The sequence below is a fragment of the Dunckerocampus dactyliophorus genome, chromosome 1 (assembly GCF_027744805.1).
Source record: "Dunckerocampus dactyliophorus isolate RoL2022-P2 chromosome 1, RoL_Ddac_1.1, whole genome shotgun sequence".
Classification (NCBI taxonomy): domain Eukaryota; kingdom Metazoa; phylum Chordata; class Actinopteri; order Syngnathiformes; family Syngnathidae; genus Dunckerocampus; species Dunckerocampus dactyliophorus.
Window position 1 is genome coordinate 19,049,204 of NC_072819.1, and position 20,000 is coordinate 19,069,203.

The 20,000-nt window shown below is 38.1% G+C and overlaps 1 protein-coding gene across 4 annotated transcripts in view; it reads right to left on the reverse strand.

Annotated features, from left to right (window-relative positions):
- Positions 1-1,256: 1,256 nt before the first annotated feature.
- Positions 1,257-20,000, reverse strand: part of LOC129181767 (copine-9) — a 134,163-nt gene continuing 115,419 nt past the window's right edge. For all 4 annotated transcript variants that reach the window (XM_054777368.1, XM_054777394.1, XM_054777376.1 and 1 more), the window contains 5 exons: positions 15,382-15,509; positions 15,072-15,174; positions 13,749-13,806; positions 11,778-11,851; positions 1,257-3,393 (listed from right to left, as the gene is read on the reverse strand). In XM_054777368.1, coding sequence (XP_054633343.1) covers positions 3,229-3,393; positions 11,778-11,851; positions 13,749-13,806; positions 15,072-15,174; positions 15,382-15,509 — 528 coding nt within the window. In that variant the 3' untranslated portion in view covers positions 1,257-3,228. The remainder of the gene's footprint in view (positions 3,394-11,777; positions 11,852-13,748; positions 13,807-15,071; positions 15,175-15,381; positions 15,510-20,000) is intronic.

Consider the following 20,000-nt stretch of genomic DNA (forward strand, 5'->3'; position numbering starts at 1 on the left):
TGGCACCCCATACTCAAAAAAGCCAAATACAAAGCAAAACACTGGCTGATATTATACATGTAGACCACTAAAGTAGGTGAGCTCAGTGATGCCACTCCTCCTTATTACACAGCTCCAAGTATACATTATTCATTACAGTGCTTTAATCTGCCTCCTTTGAAGAAATGAGGTTGTGGGTCAGAATCAGGAATATGCAAATCTTATGCAAATGATGCAATCCCATGAGGCACGGTCACACTACATTAGCAACTCCATGACACAAAATACGGCACAGTCAAAAGAACCCATACGATAACATTTTAAAAGGTTCTAGGTGTATGTCCAAGAAGTGCTACTGTGGGCTTTATCCGCATATTACATATACACTGTAACTTGTCCAATGTAATACATGCCATATGTCACATACAATTGCAATTTCTGAAGAATAAAAGACTGTAGTTGCTAGTTCTAAAAAGTACATTGTATGAAAAAATATTGACACAATTTCTCTCAAATAAAGTCGGAGTATTTTAAGAAAAAGGCAGCAGGTTTACCAGAATAATGTTTGAATATTATACGAAAAAAGTCATTCGTCAAGAATAGAGTTGCAATATTACTAGAAAAGTGGTGCAATTTCACACAAAGTTGGAACATTAGCACAACACAAGTGCATATTTTAAGAATAAAGTTATTACATATGGACAATGTTGTAATTTCAAGACACTAAAATCGCAATATTCCAAGAAAAGAGTCGGAACCTTTTGAAAATAAAGTTGTTATATTATGAATTACGGTTGCGGTTTCTCAAGAATAAAGAGCTGCAAAAGAGCTGCTATTTTACGAGAATCTAAAGTCATAAAATTACAAGAAAAAGGCCGGAAGCTCTTAAAAATAAAGTCATTATATTACAAGAAAAAATCGGAATGATATTGAAAATAAAGTTATAATATTACAAAAACAGTAACATTAAGGCGTGGGACCGGAGGACAAAAACGTTAGAAACACTAGCTTAGCTATGTGAGCTACAGTGCTAACATTATACTCACATTTTAGCACCAACATCATGCTAGATTAACCTATTTGCTGAAAAAAATGATCAAACCTACAGTTCCCACATCTGTAGCTAACTGACGGATAGTTAGCAGATCTTTGTTTTAAGATGTGCAGCAAAGTCTTTTTTTTTTTTTTTACAGCCATCCTCCAAGAAGGCCCTTGGATGGGACCTTTAAAGACAGCATTTCACCAAAAGGTAAGTAGATGTAGTGTAGATTCAGAATAAAAGATGTCTATAGTGTGAAACTTGTGGTTTTAATCATGTGCCAAAATGTTGTGCATTAAATCTGACTTTCTACACATGCACAAACCAATGACAGGGGAGAGACAAAAAAAATGATCCTATTGCAAAAATAAAGCACTTTAAACACTTCTAGACAAAATAATTTAAGAAGGAGATGATGTTGAATATATTGTTACATATATATTATACATTATGACAACCTGTGAAATGGACAGCTTTCTTGGTCTGTAAAAGACATGGCACACAATGCAGGATCAGTGACAATTTAAATGCATTGTGTACTGAAGGGACACAATATTAGGTACACGGGCACAGCATTGATAAACATGTAGTGAAATAATCAAAAGTGAGCGTTATTGTGTTTGTAAAAGCAGTTTTGTGTGTGTGTGTGCGTGCGTATGTCTTATTCATTGTTTTGCAGTGACCACACACTGTTGACTGACATTTATTCCCCAACATGCAAGGGACTTGAGGACAACATCTTGTTATCATAGTACATAATACAACATTAGAAAATGGACCCACGTACTTGCACAATGTTTACAGCTTTTAAAACTACTCCAAAAAAAATGTAAATACACCAAATTATGAGTTAATAAATTCTGGCCTAAGTCATGTGCAGATGTTAACTAATAATAGCTGCATTAAGTCATAGCTAGCAGTTGTCATGCATAATACAGATAATAAGGTCTGTATGTATGACTGCCACAAGAGGGCGACATTGGTCCATTTTGTACACAGCTCGCTGTGGGTACACAGTAGGAGGTGGGGGAGCATGCATAGGGCAAATATTACAATCCAGGCTGAGTCTATTGCTTCACAGAGAATGTGCATCCATCAGAGTCCCCTCACCCGAAAATATTCATCAAAAAGTATGCCGTCTTCTTTTATTTACTTCCTGCATCTCCCTTTCGGCTCCCTTGCACCCTCCTCACTTGTTCTTTACTCCCTCCCTCCTCCTCCTCCTCTTCCTCTCTGCAGGGCAGACTGGCATTTCTCTAACAGCAGGAGGACAAATCTGCACCCAGCATCACGTCATGCTGTGAAAAGATGGGTGGGTGTGGTGCTGGCAGATTGATGTGGGGTTTTGTCTTTCAGGGTGGTTTATCGGTGAAAATCTTGACATTTGAGCCCTCACAAGCTGGTTAGTACATCACAGCCTATCACAACAGTCCTCAGGGACCATGCAAATGCTCCCCTTGTTGGCTGCAAGTAGTACAGAGATAGCAATCTGATTGGAGGGTTGTCAGTGCTCGAGGGCGATGCATGACATCTTGCCAATTAATTCCAGGTTCCGTTCGTGGTTTTTCCTTGCCTCTGTCACCAAGCGCTTCCTTACGTCGGGGTCAGCTACTTTTTTTTAAATATATGAGCCATGTGTAACGTGCCTTGAGATAACTTCTGTTGTGAATATCATACAGACTTGCTAATGACAGGAGCACTGATGTTTTAAGAACAAACTGCCAAAAAAAAGTCAATAATCCTCTTTATGTCAGGAATGTTCTGTTGTTTTTAACAACCTACAGCAAAAAAATACACGAGTCAAAGATCTTCTACATGACAAGACTGCTCTATTGTTTTTAAGTACCCGCTGCAAAAAAATGCAAAGATCCTCTATTTAACACAAGCACTTGGCTGTTTTTAGAAATCTGCTGCAAAAATGCCTGTCCCAAGTTTTGATCAAATTGAATTGACTTGACAAGTCCATTTATTTTGACCTTCTTGCTCTGATTAAAACTGAAATAAAATGAATATGTTGCCCATCCCAATAGAGCTAGACACTACTTCTTGCCAATTATGGACATGATCACTTTTACACATGCAGAGCTTTGTTCCGGTTTAACTTGTCAGGAGATGATGCTGGTGGATGTGGTGGAGATGATTTGAGAGGGAGGACAGGTTGTTGATGGTTTTTTGGGGTGGAAAATGGAGGAGACAAGTGGAAATGCCGGCTAAGGAAGCGGTGAGGAGGAGAGGGCCAGTCGCGGTTCTATCCCTCGGCTCTTCATGAAAGACAGCAGCTGGTCTGGTATCTCGGCGAGGACATCCTTAGCCAGCCGGGCCATGCTGAGGACCTGGTTTCCGGATCTGTCCACGTAGTCCCGGAACGGAACAAACTGGAGCAGCAGGGAACATATAAAAACATGTTTTTTTCTTGGCCCTGAGGTTTTAACAGTTATTAGACTAATTATATACAGTAGTTGTCTTCAAATGCTGTTTGACAGACACTGTCGGTCAATTAAACTGGAAAGACAAGTCATTGATCAGTGACATTGCATGAGTATGTGCCATATTTCACCAATCACGTTCATTCAATTGGACCTTAACAAAACAACAGCTTTTAGGACCTATTGCAAAAAAAAAAAAAATGTCACAGCAGGAGTGCCCTGCTGTTTTAAGGGTCTACTGCAACAACATTAGTCAAAGATTCTCTGAATGAAAAGAGCATCCTGCTTTTTCAAAGACCTCCTGCAGCAATGCTAGTCAATGATCCTCTATATGTCAGGAGTGCTCTGCTGTTTCTAATGATCTACTGCATCAATTCTAGCCAAAGATCCTCTATGACAAAGGCACTGTGCTGTTTTTAAGGGTCAACAGCAACAACTGTAGTCAAAGATCCTCTGTATGACAGGCGCGTGTTGCTGTTTTTAAAGACTAGGGAACACTAGTCAAAGATCCTCTTAATGACAGGAGGGCTCTGCTGCTTTTAAGCATCTACTGCAACAACGCTAACCAAAGATCCTCTATGACAGCAGCACTCTGCTGTTCTGTTTTTAAGGGTCTAATGCAACAACGTTAATCAAAATCCTCTATAATATAGAGCAGGGGTCCTCAAGCACCGGGCAAACTTTCAGGCGCAATGATAAACAAAAAAAAAGCACTTAAAAAAAACTACATGAAATGTTGTGTAAATGCATATCAATTTGGGAACTACGGGCCATTATTATATTCCAAAAATAATATACAGTTAGAAATCCCAAAGTTTTTGCATGTTTTTGTTGTTTGTTGCGAGCGGCGACTTTGTTTGATGGTATTTCAACGCATCTTTGTGCGTGTGCTAACTCCCACACTGCACAGATAGACTACTAAACTGTATTTTCCCCTTTTTTCTTTCAGCTCATATTTGGGCCCACATGCTGATACTATGTGGGAATAATAAAGGTAAATGTAAGCTTTGATGTTGTTATTGGGTGCTAATGTGCATCTTTCTTATGTTCACAACCACAGGTTAATTCATACTAGCACACTACATGTTACAAAACAACACAAACAAACTCTAGGCTCTTACTGGTGGATGGCGAGTATGTATTCATTTCGTGCTGCTAATTTGATGTTGTTACTGTCTTAGTTTTACACATTATATAATAGATAAAATAAATTAGATCGCTATAATAGCAATATACAAACCTCCACTACCCACCCCCAGATTTGTGGGGACACAAGCCAGTCCCTGGGTCCAAAAAGGTTGGGCACCTGATATAGAGGATCTCATATAGCTCTTTTTAATGATCGACCAACAATGCTAGCCAAGATCCTCTATATGACAAAAGCGCCCCGTTTTTAAGGATCTACGACAAAAACTAAAAGAAAGTCCAAGATCCAGGCATGCTGTGCTGTCAAATATTAGCCATTCCCAAGTTTGGACCAAACTCGTGGGACAGTATGACGAAGATGGATAAACCTAATTTTGTTTGATTATTCAAAGAAAAAGGAAGCTCTTTGTGTTGTATTTGTCAGCACAAAGAAATAACATCTACTTTATGACAAGTTACTTTGTAAGCAAAGCTATAAATGTTTTGTTGTGTGTAAACAAAAAGCTTCCCACTGGTCCCATGTGGGAGAGCATTTGCCCCACCATGACTGTTGAGTCCTAATAGGAACCACATGACTCATGGTGGGAGTCACTTGCTGCCATGCAAAGCAAACGCTTTGGATCAATACAAAACCAGGCTGCATAAAATGTGCAATGATCAATTGATGGCGATGGCATTCTCATTAAAAGGTCAAAGGTAATCAGAAGTGTGCATGCTAATGTGATTACAACATGTGAAGATGCTGATGCTGAAACATAATGGCAACATCAGTACAGCAGAAATGATACATATTAATACATATCAATGTACACACTATGTTTATAAATGACATATTATTCAGCATTCCTTTTACCAGCAGCTTATATAAGATTCTTTGTTTTGGGATTATTTGGGCTCATTTATCACTACACAACATGACGAACTGGGCTGTTTCAAGTATACCATATACTGTATTGTTATCACTAGCCTTTATAGTTCCTGCTTATTTGTCATGCTTGCTAAGATGATGACAAAAGGTTTTATTGTCTGTTCCAAAAACTATTTCATAAAACACAATTTAAAGGAAACGAGTGGCAACACAGCACAAGCTTGAAGCAGCCTGGTTTCAAGCAAGTTTAGTAAAATTTTTAACAAAACGTACTACACTACATTGGTCTCATTAATTGAACTTTAACTGATGATGGGGTTAGTTATCCTATACATACAGATATTGTGTGTATATATAGTTATACATACAGATATACTGTATGTATGTATGTATATATAGACACACACACAAACACACACACACACACATAAAGTACATACATACATATAGTCGTGAGTTGTGGTGCTGCTTTGCTTCCGCCTATGTGTCATCTGTTGCATTGCACTTCTGTCTGGCTTGGGAGGAGCCCATCACACACCTGCAAACAATTACACCTGGACTACTTAAGCCCTGCCATACCATTCAGTTGTTGCCAGGATTGTTTTTACTGACCTACACCTGAGCGAGCGAGCGAGTGAGCGAGCGAGCAAACAGAGGGCTGCGGGCAAAATTTATTTAATCCTACCCCCCATCCATTCCACATCTTTTGCAGTACATATTATTCACTTCAATATACAATATTTTTCTATATAATAATCAGTGTAATAATAAGTAAAGAATAGAAACAAGCATGATTCATATACAAGTATAATAATCAAGACTCTTCTGCCTTGTATTTAGCAAACATCAACTGCTTGTATTGTTTTTTTAATTCGCTCATCTCGGTACATTGTTTGAGTTAATTGCTCAATCCGTTTCATAATTTAATTCCAGATACAGAAATGTTGTGGGTTTTCAGCGTTGTTCTCGCATATAAATGTTTTAAATTTGATTTACCCCTAAGATCATATTTCTCCTCTCTTATAGAGAAATACTGTATGACGTTTTTGGGTAACAGGTTATTGTTTATTTTATTATTTGCATTATTTTAGCAGTTTGAAAATGTACTAAGTCAGCAAATTTTAATATTTGTGATTTTAAAAATAAAAAGTATGAATTAAAATAAAGTTAATGCAATAATAACATAACGCAAATTCTCAATAACACCACTAATTTCTTGAATGTGTGATTAACATGTGCACATCCTGTTTGACCCTCGGCCCAATCGACCCATCGTAGTTTGGGGAAATTTAGCGGTGTTGCAGTTGATGCTGAGCCACAAGTGGGAACTAATATCGCTCAGAAATGGACAAAGAAAGGGTATTTTGAATGTCAAGTTTAACCTCAGAGCTCTGGAAGACAGGACATGGGACAAGATGGAACAGCAGCACCCTGAAGACGATCAAGAGTGTTCATAGAAACCAAGAGCCACTGAGAGATGTTGTGGCGCTGCAAGAAAACCAGCATCACTATGCCCACACTGTAGCTGAAACTGAAGAAGCTGTAGATGGCGCTTGAGTGCTGCAGGTAATGTTTTATTGTCATTTATACAGTAATACCTTGACATATGAGTGTCCCAAATAACAAGTCTCTTGTAGACACAAGCATTTTTTTTTTCTTTGAATTGACAGCTAAAACTTGCATTATGAGCTACTAGATTCCAGCAGGCACAGTCGAAGACAGCTATTTGAAGGGCTTGTGTCATCAGTATACGGGGACAAATGTGGAAGTGAGCGAACAAACAGAGCGCTTCGAGCTGGGCGATATGGGCCAAAACTCATATCTCGATATTTAGACTGAATATTGATATACGATACATATCCCAATATTTTTTTAAGCTAAGTGAGTTTAGACAAAAAAAAACAAATATGCGTGTCAAGTTGTCTTATTAAAATAAATACTTAACAAATTTTAAAGCTTCATGCAAGATGCACATAAGAAATGTTATCGAAAATACCCTCTAAATAAAGTAGGCCATTTTCTTTTTGAAATACATATAGAAATAGTCAAAAATAATGTTTTTATAACAAACCTTTTAGCTATGCTCAAATCCTCAGCTAATAACAAAAAACAAAATCTGAAGGAGTGCCCCATTTAAGAAAAAAAATGTAAATGTCAGCAACTCAAAAATACTTTAAATTGAGCAGTAGTATTTGTTTAGGTAAACATTTTTAGAAGACACGAGCATGTCCTTATTTTGTGCCAGGAACACCAACCTGTCAACTGCATCAGGCTTAGCAACTGTCTAACTTCCTTGTACATTTGTGGTAGAGCTTGTCGTGCTAAATAATTGTGACTGCGAAGCGTGCTGGACATCGCGACTTCATCGTTTTCAGCAGGTTTTTAAATCTGTTTTTTCCACTGTTGCAATGAGGACCATATCTTAGCAATGTGATGCGACACCTATTTATAATAGCACAGCACTTTGCTTTTCCTTTCATGAGGAGACAGGAGCATGGCAGGCAGTGCGCAGCTTCACATATTCCTCATATTGGAGTTTGTGCCAAGTTTTAAGGAGGTGAAAAATATTTTTTTATGCTCTGAATTCAAAGTACCTCCACATTACTGAGCTACTGCTTATTCCGTGCCCACTAATTCTTCCACCGCAGACGCTGTCGCTTCGACTGGAGCCTCCTCCCTCCTCCTGCATGCAGGGATGAGGGAGATGCAGCGCAAATCCAGTATATATCGATATCAACGGTACGGTTGGTTTTGATATTGTGCTTAAAGTAAATATCGATATTTTTAAAATATTGATGTGTACTGTGTAAGTGAAAAAGAGTCCACTTTATTTTTTGTTAGTTGACATAATTTTTTTGTCTAACATCTGTTGTCATTTCACTTAGTTGTTGCATCTTTTTGTGAACCTATATTTGTGACGTTAATCACAATTATATTTGGTGAGATTATTTCCTTGGAGAGAATGATAGTTGAGTGAGTACAGTTTACCTTATCAATGTCTACCTGTTGCACATTGAGTCTGTTGATACACTAAGGTCCATTTTGTGTCAAGCTGTTTAAAATTTACAGAAACTTGAATAAACTTTTGCATAAAGCCAATTTATAGTCCAGTTCCCTTGTTGACAAGAGTATTAAATACGTAAAAATGGCCTTTTTAAGGTACACGTATAGATAAAAAAAATATGTACTGTATATATCTGTGATTAATTTTGATTAATCATGAGGTGAACACGACTGAACACAAAGCACAGTTTTAAAATGAAAGTTTTTATTATTAAAGGAGAAAAAAATCCAAACCTACATGGTCCTGTGTGAAAAAGTGATTGCTCCTTAAACCTAATAACTGGTTGACCCACCACCCTGAGCAGCAACAACTGCAATCACGAGTTGGCAATAGCTTGTGATGAGTCTCTTACAGCGCTGGGGAGAATAGGGATGAGCGAGTACACCACTATCTGTATCTGTTTACCCATCTAAATGATCTGTATCCGTATCTGTAGTCGGAGTGGGTTTAATCAGAAATGGGTGGGGCTTAAATAGGTACATTATATTAACTCTGAAATTGACATTGATTCATCAGAAGTTGCTATATGTTTTGTTTATTATTCAGCTATATGTGTACTGTGTATGTGTATAAGTGATCTGTACGATCTGTGTGAAGTTGGTGATTCATACCAACATCCAGTGATGGCAAACATGGAAATAACCTGTCAGCCTTGTTCACTGTAGTTTTCTCAAAAGCACTGCGTTCAGTACAACAAACAAAGTTTTCCAACTGACTTTATATCACCAGCTAAACTAGAAGCAACCAGACGAAAAAAATACCAGCAGTGACTGACGCACGAGCCGTATAGAGCTGTCTTGTGAAATGCACCGCGTACGTTATGAAACAAGTGTAAGATTGCAACGTGCATACTGCAACGTATTGAGAGGGGTGTAATATTTGACCACGCTTATGTATATAATGTAGTGTGATAGCCATACAGGCAGAATGTTAGATGCAGCTCTTGTGAAGGTGTACCTAATGTTGTGGCCAGTCAATGCAGGTTACTGTTACCACTGTCTGTGTACTGCCAACTGAAAATGAACAACATTCTTATATTGCAGGTAGACGCCTGTTTTATGATGACTTCATGGAATAAGAAAAAAATACATTTCAAGGAAAAAAGCGGTCATGCTACCCCAATTGAGTTGCATAAGCGACTGACGCAACACAAGACTACACAGCGCTGTCTTGTCAAATGCACCGTGTACTTTACGAAACAAGTTTACCAAGTAACTTTAGATACAAACCGAAATAGAGGCGAACTGAGGAAAACCTAATAAAGTGGAGGCAGTGGGCAACGTCACACAAGTCGTTTTCAACTTGCCAATTGCACCTTGTACGTGAATGAGGCACCGATCGACTCCTCTGTGGCTCCAGCCTGCAGAACAGGGAGGGACAGAATCGAGAGGGGCGGTTGCTGTGTGTGACTGGCCAATCACAGACCGTAAATACATAATGAGGATGTTCTTTCAACACTGTTACGGATAATGACGAGACGTACTCATGCTCGTATTTGGCAAAAATGCATTATCCGTAATGGATACTTGTTTATAAGGTCATGCCAGAGCATCTCAATAGGATTCAGGTCAGGAATGGGACTAGGCCACTCCAAAGTCTTTATTTTCTTTTTCTTCAGCCATTCAGAGGTGGACTTGCTCGTGTGTTTTGGATCATTTGTCCTGCTGCAGAACCCAAGTTGCTTTCAGTTTGAGGTCACAAACAGTTGGCCAGACATTCTCCTTCATTAGCAATGTGTTGGAAACAAAGAATAATAGGAGTGCAAAGGTGACTATAGGGATGTTATATCTGTCCACAAGGCTCTAATAATGGTAAAAAAAAATATGTATTTAGAAAGTCATAAACAGGTTTTCTTTGCTCTAACGTTTAATGTTTACATGTTTAAATGTAAACGTAAACGTATATCAGGGGTCACCAACATTTGGTAGAGCTACTTTTACAAAATGAAAATGGCCAAGAGCTACTCATTTTTGTTACATTTATTTTCATATCTTATTTCAACCCAAACAAAGCGAATATGCTTGTTTTACCAGAACATGAACAAAATGCTGGTGTCCACAACTCACACTTTGTATTTCAGAATGCATTTATTTCTAGTGTTCTCACATTATTAACTGTAAACCTGAATGAAAAGCAGGCTTGCAGGCTCCTCATGTGGTCACGCTTTGACACTGCTAGTACATTTACCTACCAGGAGCAACTGCAGGTTCAGTGTCTTGCCCACGGGCACTTCCACACAATCACGGGATGGAGGATTGAACCCACAACCTTCAGGTTGGGAGACGACCACTCTACCACCTGAGCCATGCCGTTCCTACTACTACTTTGGTAGTGTGACATCTGACAGCCAGTCTAAACCGTGGGACAATTCGCTCTGGATGTGGGTGCTTCGCTCGCCTGTGTGGTGTGATGCAGCGCTTGTCGCATCACGTGTGCGTGGTTTGCTGCGTGTCAGCGGTGGGCTTAGCCAGTCGCGGTTGTTTGTCGCCTCCCGCACACACGGGAGCTACATTAGCCACCGCCCGACCGATAATCACATCGCGAGCCTCGATAACTCGATAACTCACCAAATCTTGCCAAGTGCACTCCGCCCAAATACCATGGAACGTGCCACCCTGGCGAGATGTTTTCTGTGGCATGTTTTGCAGGGTACAAAACTTATATCACTGTCACAAAGACAGGTAAGTCCCACACAGCAGCCAAGCTGATCGGCGGATGTGATCGGCGGATGGATCGGAGGATCGGTGTCCTTTTTCATGGAAATCGGCCAATACCGATCGGTGGCCGATCAATCGGAGCACCCCAGCATATATACTGTACATATATAGTAAAAATGAGTACACAAAAATATTCCCTCATATATTACTGCCCATATTTAGCATACAATTTACTTCATTGATATTATTAGTAGGTGTTGTAGTAGAATAATTATTTATACTGGTACATATATTTTTATATATTATTCTTTAACAATTAACATAATGTTCACAGTTCTCAATAGACTAAGTGTACAAAATACATTTTAAGTAATTCTGTCAAAGAATATATTACAGGCAGACAGTGTTTGTCTTCTCATGCTGTGTAAAAAAATAAAGAAAGCTTGAAGAAAAAAAAGAGTTTGAGCAAAAATTGTGGCAGACTATTCAAGCAAATCCAGAGTCCAATTGAAGCCTCCCACCAGTGTTCACTTGTGTGTTCTATTATGCTGCTGCTAAAATCCATCCCGCCAATATTGAATGGAATGATGATGAGTACCTGTACAATGTCTCTCTCAGCGAGGCGCCCTCTGGAGGATACTCTCACCTCATCACCATCCAGCTCTTCCATTGCTAAAAGCAGCAAGAGAGAGAAAGACACAGTGAGAGAATGACTCAATATCGGAGCCACTGAGGGGGAAAATGAAAATTATTATAATTACTGAAATGGAACGTGGCATGAGGAGAAACCTTATCTAGTGGAACATAGATTGAGCATTTTATTAAAAGAAAAAGTCATAATCTCATGCAAAGATTGGTGCAAATATTTACATCACAGTTAATGGAAATGGCAAATGGAAAAGGCCAGTCATTTACAGTAAATGTGGAGTTGCACGAGAGCCAAAGTCAATCATGCTAACAATAAGCACTTGTTGAGTAAAATGTGCCTTTAAGGGATTGTCATGCTTAGATGGCCTATATATATATATATATATACAAAAATCCCATCTGGCTATCAAACACAGTCATGGGAAGCTGTCAAAGGTGACATATATTCGCCAGACATAACATTAGGTATATCTGCGCATATGGTACAGTTGTCCCTCATTTATTGTGGTGAATTGTTATCAGACCCGACCATGATAAGTGAATTTCCATGAAGTAGGATTCAATATTAATAAATGGAATATGTTCATAGTTAGAGCATAGAAAAACTGTTTATGACTTTCTAAATACCATTTTATTACCATTATTAGAGCCCTGTAGACATGAAATAACACCCCTATAGTCACCTTTACACTCCTATTATTCTTTCTTTACAACACATTGCTCAACTGTCATGCGCAGGCTACTGTAGGGGCACAAGAAACGGCCGCCGTTTCAAACAATTAAGCATAGCATACTACTGAGCTAACTAGTTAGCCGCCAATTTGTTTATATTAGACTTAAGAAAGGATTTCAAATGTAGTAGGGGAGAAGGACAAAGTAAGAAGCCAAAAACATACCACTTCCACACGAAATGAGAGGAGATCTTTTTTCATGTTAGGCATGCCATGCAGTGTTAAGGTAATGTGATGTCATGTCTCATCAGTGTAACATTACTGCTCCCTAGTGGGCAGAATACTACATATAACTTGTCTTTCAATATTTTTACTAATAGTAGTCTATAGTCAACCACAAAACTGCATTCATTTATTAGTTAATTCATTGTTGAAATACTGCGGTAGAGTGACGGAGCGACGTTCGAACCGCAATGTAGCGAGGGATGACTGTATTGCATCTTTTTTTTGTTTCTGGTTAAATGTCAGTGAGGACGACCTGTACGAACGTACTAGCAGAGCAAACACACCACAGTTCATTTTAACCGAACCAAATATGACAAGTGTGAAGACATCCCCATTTGGCGCAATAGCATGTGATGTATGTAATGTATGGACAGACATGCACATACATTCAGGTAAACCATGTGACCTTTATACATGACCACAGCTAGAGTCGCCACTGGATTGCTGAAAATGAAAAGACAATCCTGCCCAGGATTGACGATGTGGTCACGCCTCATTAAGCGCTAACACAAGTTCCTGTACAGTCCATAGTGACAGTCTCACATTTAAACACACCAATTCAAGGCTGTTTTCTGCAATAAATTAAGAATAATCATGTGTCAATCATATCAACTTTGATTGCTAATAAATATAATGGTATTGTCTGGAAATAAAACCGAGGGGTTTCTGGAAAAAGCAATTAAATCACCGAAAAATCGACCATTTTCTTCCACTTTCCGTCAGTTATAGCCTAGAAACCGTAACTAATCACAACAGATCTGTCCATTTCTGGACTTTTTTTCTCTTCCTGCTGTTGGAGAACTGTGCAGGTAGCTAAAGAACTATCTATTGTGTCCTATTTGTTTCTCATGACTGTACAGTAATCCCTCGTTTATCATGGTTAATTGGTTCCAAACCCGACTGTGATAAGTATATTCAAGTTACCCTTGCATATGAAGTTTTTCCCATAAATGAAATGAACTCACCATCAAACTCTGCAGGTCCAACACCTACAATGATTATAGATAGTGGGAGCGATGCTGCCTGCACAGGAGAGAGAAAAGTGAAGGAACGTTCATAGCAGAGATAGTAGAGAGATTAATTCTGTGCCAAAGGGGTAGTCACACTTGCCAGTCAGATTGCAAAAGCACAAAACTGATTTTATTTCCCTACAAAAGGGTAGAGCTATTCATTTGTCACTCTACTACTGGCCTATGCAGCCTAAGGTCAACTGAAGGACAGCACATTTTAAGCTGCCAGTTGCATGCTATATTCGGTAACATAAAATTCAATTGAAATGCCACTCATCTCACTATTAAGCCATAAAACCATGTGCTCAATGAAGAATGGGAATCATGCTAATGAAAAAGCTAACCATAATGGAAAATTAAAGCTGCTAGCAGCAATGAACAGGCCAGCAAAGGTTGGGCCATGCAGGTGACTTTGGACGGCTTGTATTGGCCACAATGTATTTTTGATTCATATACATTTCTGTCAGTTGAGGACACCAACCGTACAATTATGAATGCAGAGTTGGTAGCGGGCCAGGTTGCTAACCACGTATTAAATGCATCAAATGCCATCTGACAAATATGCCTTGTATGAATTAGATTTATGACTTGTCATGTCATTAATTTGGTTCTGGAAATGGAAATGGCTAAATTGACCCTAAAATGGCCACTTGACAACCTTCCTGTGCATTTTAAAGCATGTGTTATATTAACAGTTGTTTGTATGTCTACTCAAGCTAGACATACCCACTAAACTTCATGATGCTAAGTGAAACTAGCTACAGGGGCTGTTTTTTTCCTTTCTTTCTTTCTTTCTTTCTTTCTTTTTTTTTTGAATAAATTCTGGGGGGCACGAGTAATGAATTTTTAAGTGTCAAGCCCGTGACTACTTCCAGAACTACATTTTCATTACGTTGAACACAGCTGCAAAATTTTGTATAGCACACATAAAGATGATTTATTTGGCTGGTTGCAAAAGGACCTTCACTTGTTGAAAAGTACATTAAACTGGTATGCATCAATCCCCCACACATAAATGTCTATGTACAACATACTATCATAAGCATTTAGAGGAAAATTGTACAAAAAGTTAAGCACTCTTGCTCTCATACATATTGTCTGTAATTTTCATAAAAATTGAATAATTCACTTTTTCAAGTAAGCCTAAAAATATGGATATGATAAGGAGTAATTGTGTTTACCAGAGTAGAATTAATAGTCAGAATAAATCTGCAGGAATTAAATGTTAGACGAAGAAATGTGTTGGAGACATGCCCGTGCAAACGTGTGTTTACTCACATTGACCACAGCCTCTTTGGTTTGGACCATGTCCGATATGACTCCATCTGTGATCATCAACAGGACAAAGTACTGCGAGCCATCTGTTATCTCTGATGCACAGCTGGGACACACACAAACACACACACAGATTTGGCCCATAATGGAGTAAACAGGACTACACGCTACTATTAGGCCTACAATAATTGTGCCATCTTCAGCAGTACTTCATACAGCAAGTATGACCTGAGGTTTATTACCTCTGCCAAGGACGTTGGGTTTAGTTGTTTTTTTTTTGGAAAGTATCTACAAAGCTGTAACAAACACTCACTTGGCCACTTTGTTGATAACGGGTGCAAAGTTGGTGGGTCCGTACAGCTGTACACTTCTTAGACTCTGGAAGTAGGCCTCCAGGACCCCGTCTATGCCCACGCAGTTTGGATTATCGTTGTCGCCACTCTGCAAAACACAGAATTATAGTGGACACTGTGTTGTGTATTGTGTAAACGTGTAAAGTACTTTTAAACCACTGTGGTAAATACAAACACACTCAGTCAGAGGACCATCCTGTTGACCAACCCAAAGAACATTATAGTTTTAAAGAATGAAACAGTATGACCATACTTTGTTTTCTGCTCAGCCCAGTCCACTGTCAGGAGCTAAAAGTCATTGGTTGCTGGTGTTTTTATTTTTCCTTTTATTTTTCTCAAGCTGTCACACTTCTCCCGAACCACTTCTGGTGCCCACCGTAGTGGAGGTGTGCTTCATACTCTTTAATGACAACGGCTGGTAAAGGATAGCTATTAAAAAGACCATATTCCCATTATTATGAGACAGTATATCTTTTTGTTGATTTTTAAGTACATTTTCATTGTACATTTGCTATTTACCTTAAGCCGCACCCAATCAATTTAGAGGAAAAAACAGATTTGTACATATATAAGCCGCACCGGTGTATAAGTCACACGTATATTGTGGCGTGCACAAAACCAGGCAGCTCTTTATTTGACAGGAGCCAATCATGAGCAATAAAAACTCACAACAAGCTTGTCAACCCTTTGGAAATTGCAAGAGGTCATTACTCAACTTCTATGGCACTGACGGAAATCACGGAGGAGATCACTACTGCCATAGACAACAGAAGATGCGCAGCAGCAGTATTCATGGATCTGACAAAAGCCTTCGATACAATTAATCACACTATTTTAATTTCAAAATTAGAAAGGTACGGAATTAGAGGTTTAGTCTTAAATTGGGTTAAAAGCTACCTAGCAAAGAGGAAACAATTTGTAAAGCTAGGAGAATATACATCTGGGAGTCTACACAATACGTGTGGAGTACCACAGGGGTCCATACTGGGACCAAAACTGTTTAACTTGTACATTAACGACATTTGCAAAGTAACTAACAACTTAAAATTGGTCTTATTCGCCGATGATACCACCGCTTTCTGTTCTGGTGAAAGCACACAAGAACTCATTAAAAAGGTCAAGGATGAAATGGTCATATTAAAGTCATGGTTTGACAAGAATAGATTATCTCTGAATTTAAGTAAAACTAAAATAATGCTATTTGGTAATAGTAGAAAGGACACGTACGACCAAATACAAATTAATGGAACGGATATTGAAAAAGTGGAAGAATATAAATTCCTTGGGGTTATAATAGATGAAAAAATGAGTTGGAAATCTCATATTAAATATATACAACAAAAGGTGGCGAGAAATATCTCTATATTGAATAAAGCAAAATATGTTCTTGATCAAAAATCACTCCACACTCTGTACTGTTCCTTAGTATTACCATATCTAACGTATTGTGTGGAGATATGGGGAAATAATTACAAAAGCAATCTTCACTCACTCACTGTACTGCAAAAAAGATCTGTGAGGATAATTCATAATGCCAAGTATAGAGAACATACAAACCCTTTATTTTTAAAATCACAGATATTAAAATTCGCAGATTTAGTACACTTTCAAACCGCTAGAATAATGTATAAAGTTAATAATAACTCGTTACCCAAAAATCTAATCAAGTATTTCTCAATTAGAGAGGAGAAATATGATCTTAGAGGAAAATTAAACCTAAAACATTTATATGCGAGAACAACGCTGAAAACCCACAGCATTTCCGTGTGTGGAATTAAATTATGGAACGGATTGAGTAAAGAACTCAAACAATGTACAGAGATGAGCAAATTCAAAAAACAATACAAGCAGTTGATGTTTGCCAAATACAAGGCAGAAGAGTCCTGATTGTTCTGTCAGGTTTGTTATTTTATTTTATTTTATTTTATTTTATTTTTTTTCTATTTTATTTTATTTTATTTTATTTTATTTTTTATTTATTTAATTAAATTTTATTTTTTTATTTATTTATTTTTATTTATTTATTTATTTATTTATTTATTTATTTATTTTTATAATTTTCTTTGTTGTGCTTAAAAAAAAAAAAAAAAAAAAAAAAAAAAAAGGTCATTATTATTATTATTATTATTAATGTTCTTTCTTTTTTTGGGGGGAGGGCTATCTCACCGTTATCTATTATGTGTTATCCTGACTATCACTGAAAACATGACATGGAATCCAGGAAGTGAACTACATGTACTGTACTAGATGTAGAATGGATGGGGGGTAGGATTAAATAAGCTTTGCTTCTTCCTACTCCTTTTGGACATGTGGAACTGTCAAAGAATGATTCACGAGATGTATTCCATTGTAACCTTCATGTTCAAATAAACTAAACCAAACCAAACCAAACCAAACCAATATAACAGTCTCTCACAGTGTCATCTTACAAACAACGCTAAACTCATCACAAAGCAACTGAACAACTGAACTGACGTCATTGCAGTGCCCCAATGAATGCTCAGACGCAATGCATTATGGGAAAACAGTTGTTTTTTTTATTTTAAACTCATATTGGTAAATGTTTATATATTTCTTAGGTACACCTTTTGAGTGTTAAGTTGCTGTGTGATTAGTTTAGTGTTCTTAGTAAGATGACACCGTGAGTCAGACTGTTATATTGTTATACTGTTATATAAATGTATAATGACCTCCTGTGATTTCCAATGTGTTGACAAGCTCGTTGTGAGTGCACTGATAGCTCTTTATTGGCTCCTGCCAAAGAAAGCGCTACTGTTCCCTCAGTGACTCGCAAGCGGCACAGTATTTAAACAATTTATAGTAGTTCTGAAGTAAAGGAGATTTCACAAGATTAGAATTTAGCCATAACTGCGCAGCACCACCGTATAAGCCATAGGGTTGATACAATAGCATGCTAGTGTTGATGTAAAGTATGGACAGACATGCACATACATTCAGGTAAACCATGTGACCTTTAAACATTCACAAACACAAACACTATTTCCACTTGTGGATCGACAGCACTTCATCACCAAACAATAATTACATTTAAATATAACATTTAACACTGGTGGGAAAATACATTTTCAAAAAAGTACTCAGTAATGAGTAGCTGTGCCATTCTTAATCCCCTCAAAAATTGGCTTGGGCATGCTTGATGCCAGTGTTGCCTGGAGGCTAGTGGGAATGTTGCTCCAGGTGGTGAAGACTGCTTCACAGACTTTTTCATAAACTTCCTTTGCCACCTTCCCCAGATGTTCTCCATTACATTTAAATAACATGCAGGATTGTCCAAAAGAGTGATGTTATTCCTCTAGAAGAAGTCATTGTGAACAGCAGCGTTGTTCTGTTAAAAAACCCACTCATTACCACACAAACGAGCGCCTTCAGTCATGAGGGATGCCCCTCCACATAGCCAGCTGCCGTTTGACGCCAGAACCTGGAGCTCCAATCTTCCACTGAAGGAAAAAGCACCCCAGATCATGATGGCGCCCCCTCCACTGTGCCGTGTAGAAAAAAGCTCAGGTGGGATCTCCTTCGTTGGATGCCATCAGAACCATCAAGGTTACATTTTTTCACATCAGAGAATAAAACTTCCACCTTTCTGTGTCCCATGTCTGGTGCTCTCATGCAAATTCCAAACGGGCAATTTTGTGGCGTTGAAAGAGAGGCCTTTGAAGACAGAATAATTGTTCTTAAAGGAAAACTGCCCTTTTTTTAATTTTAGCCATCCTCCACAATCCTTATGTGAAACATGAACACATATTTCTTTCCCTTTTCTGTGCGTTCCAATGTAATAGCAAACTGAATGTATACATGCACTCTGGAAAGAATGAACGCTACATAGTTTGATTGAAATACTAATGAATGTATGAACACAAGAATTATCTTTGTTGCCACGTTGAATTGAATTGCGAATGATTTATTTTGCATTTATTCTATTATTTTTGCTATTTATTCTATAGTAATAGTAATTTATTCTATTACAATTTTATGATTCTATTATTTGAGGTACTGTTTTTGTTTTATATGGTTCTAACTTCCAAGTATGCACAGCAGAAAACAGGTTTAGCTGCACATTTAGTTTAAAAACTATACTTTTGAGTTAAATAAATGTTGGTAATTTCAGTTAAATACAAGTTGTAAAGTTTTTTTTTATGTGTGTGTTGAAAAAATATCAAACAATGACACAGACGTATTGAATTGAACTGAAACGCGAATTTTATGTATTGTTACATTCCTAGCAAAGAGGTTTGTTGCCGATGTTTTTTGAGCCTCTGCTAATTAGAGACCCCTGTGGTTATTTGCTTTTGCAGTCAGTGCACCTGGTGACAATAAGAGACTCCAATGAATTGAATAGAGGCATTAATTGGAGCATTTACAGCTGTCATAACGTATGCTGTATGGAATTCCTTTTTTCCTAATGTGTTTTGACGTCGGTTTACTTGTGGACCGCCTCCAAGTCCATCTCAAGATGTCCTTCATTAATAAATGTAACAGTCATTTTGGTGACAAAGTGAGAGCTGTCTAGAGAGTGGAGCGGAAGGATGCAAAGCGCAAGAGGAAGGATGCTGGGAGA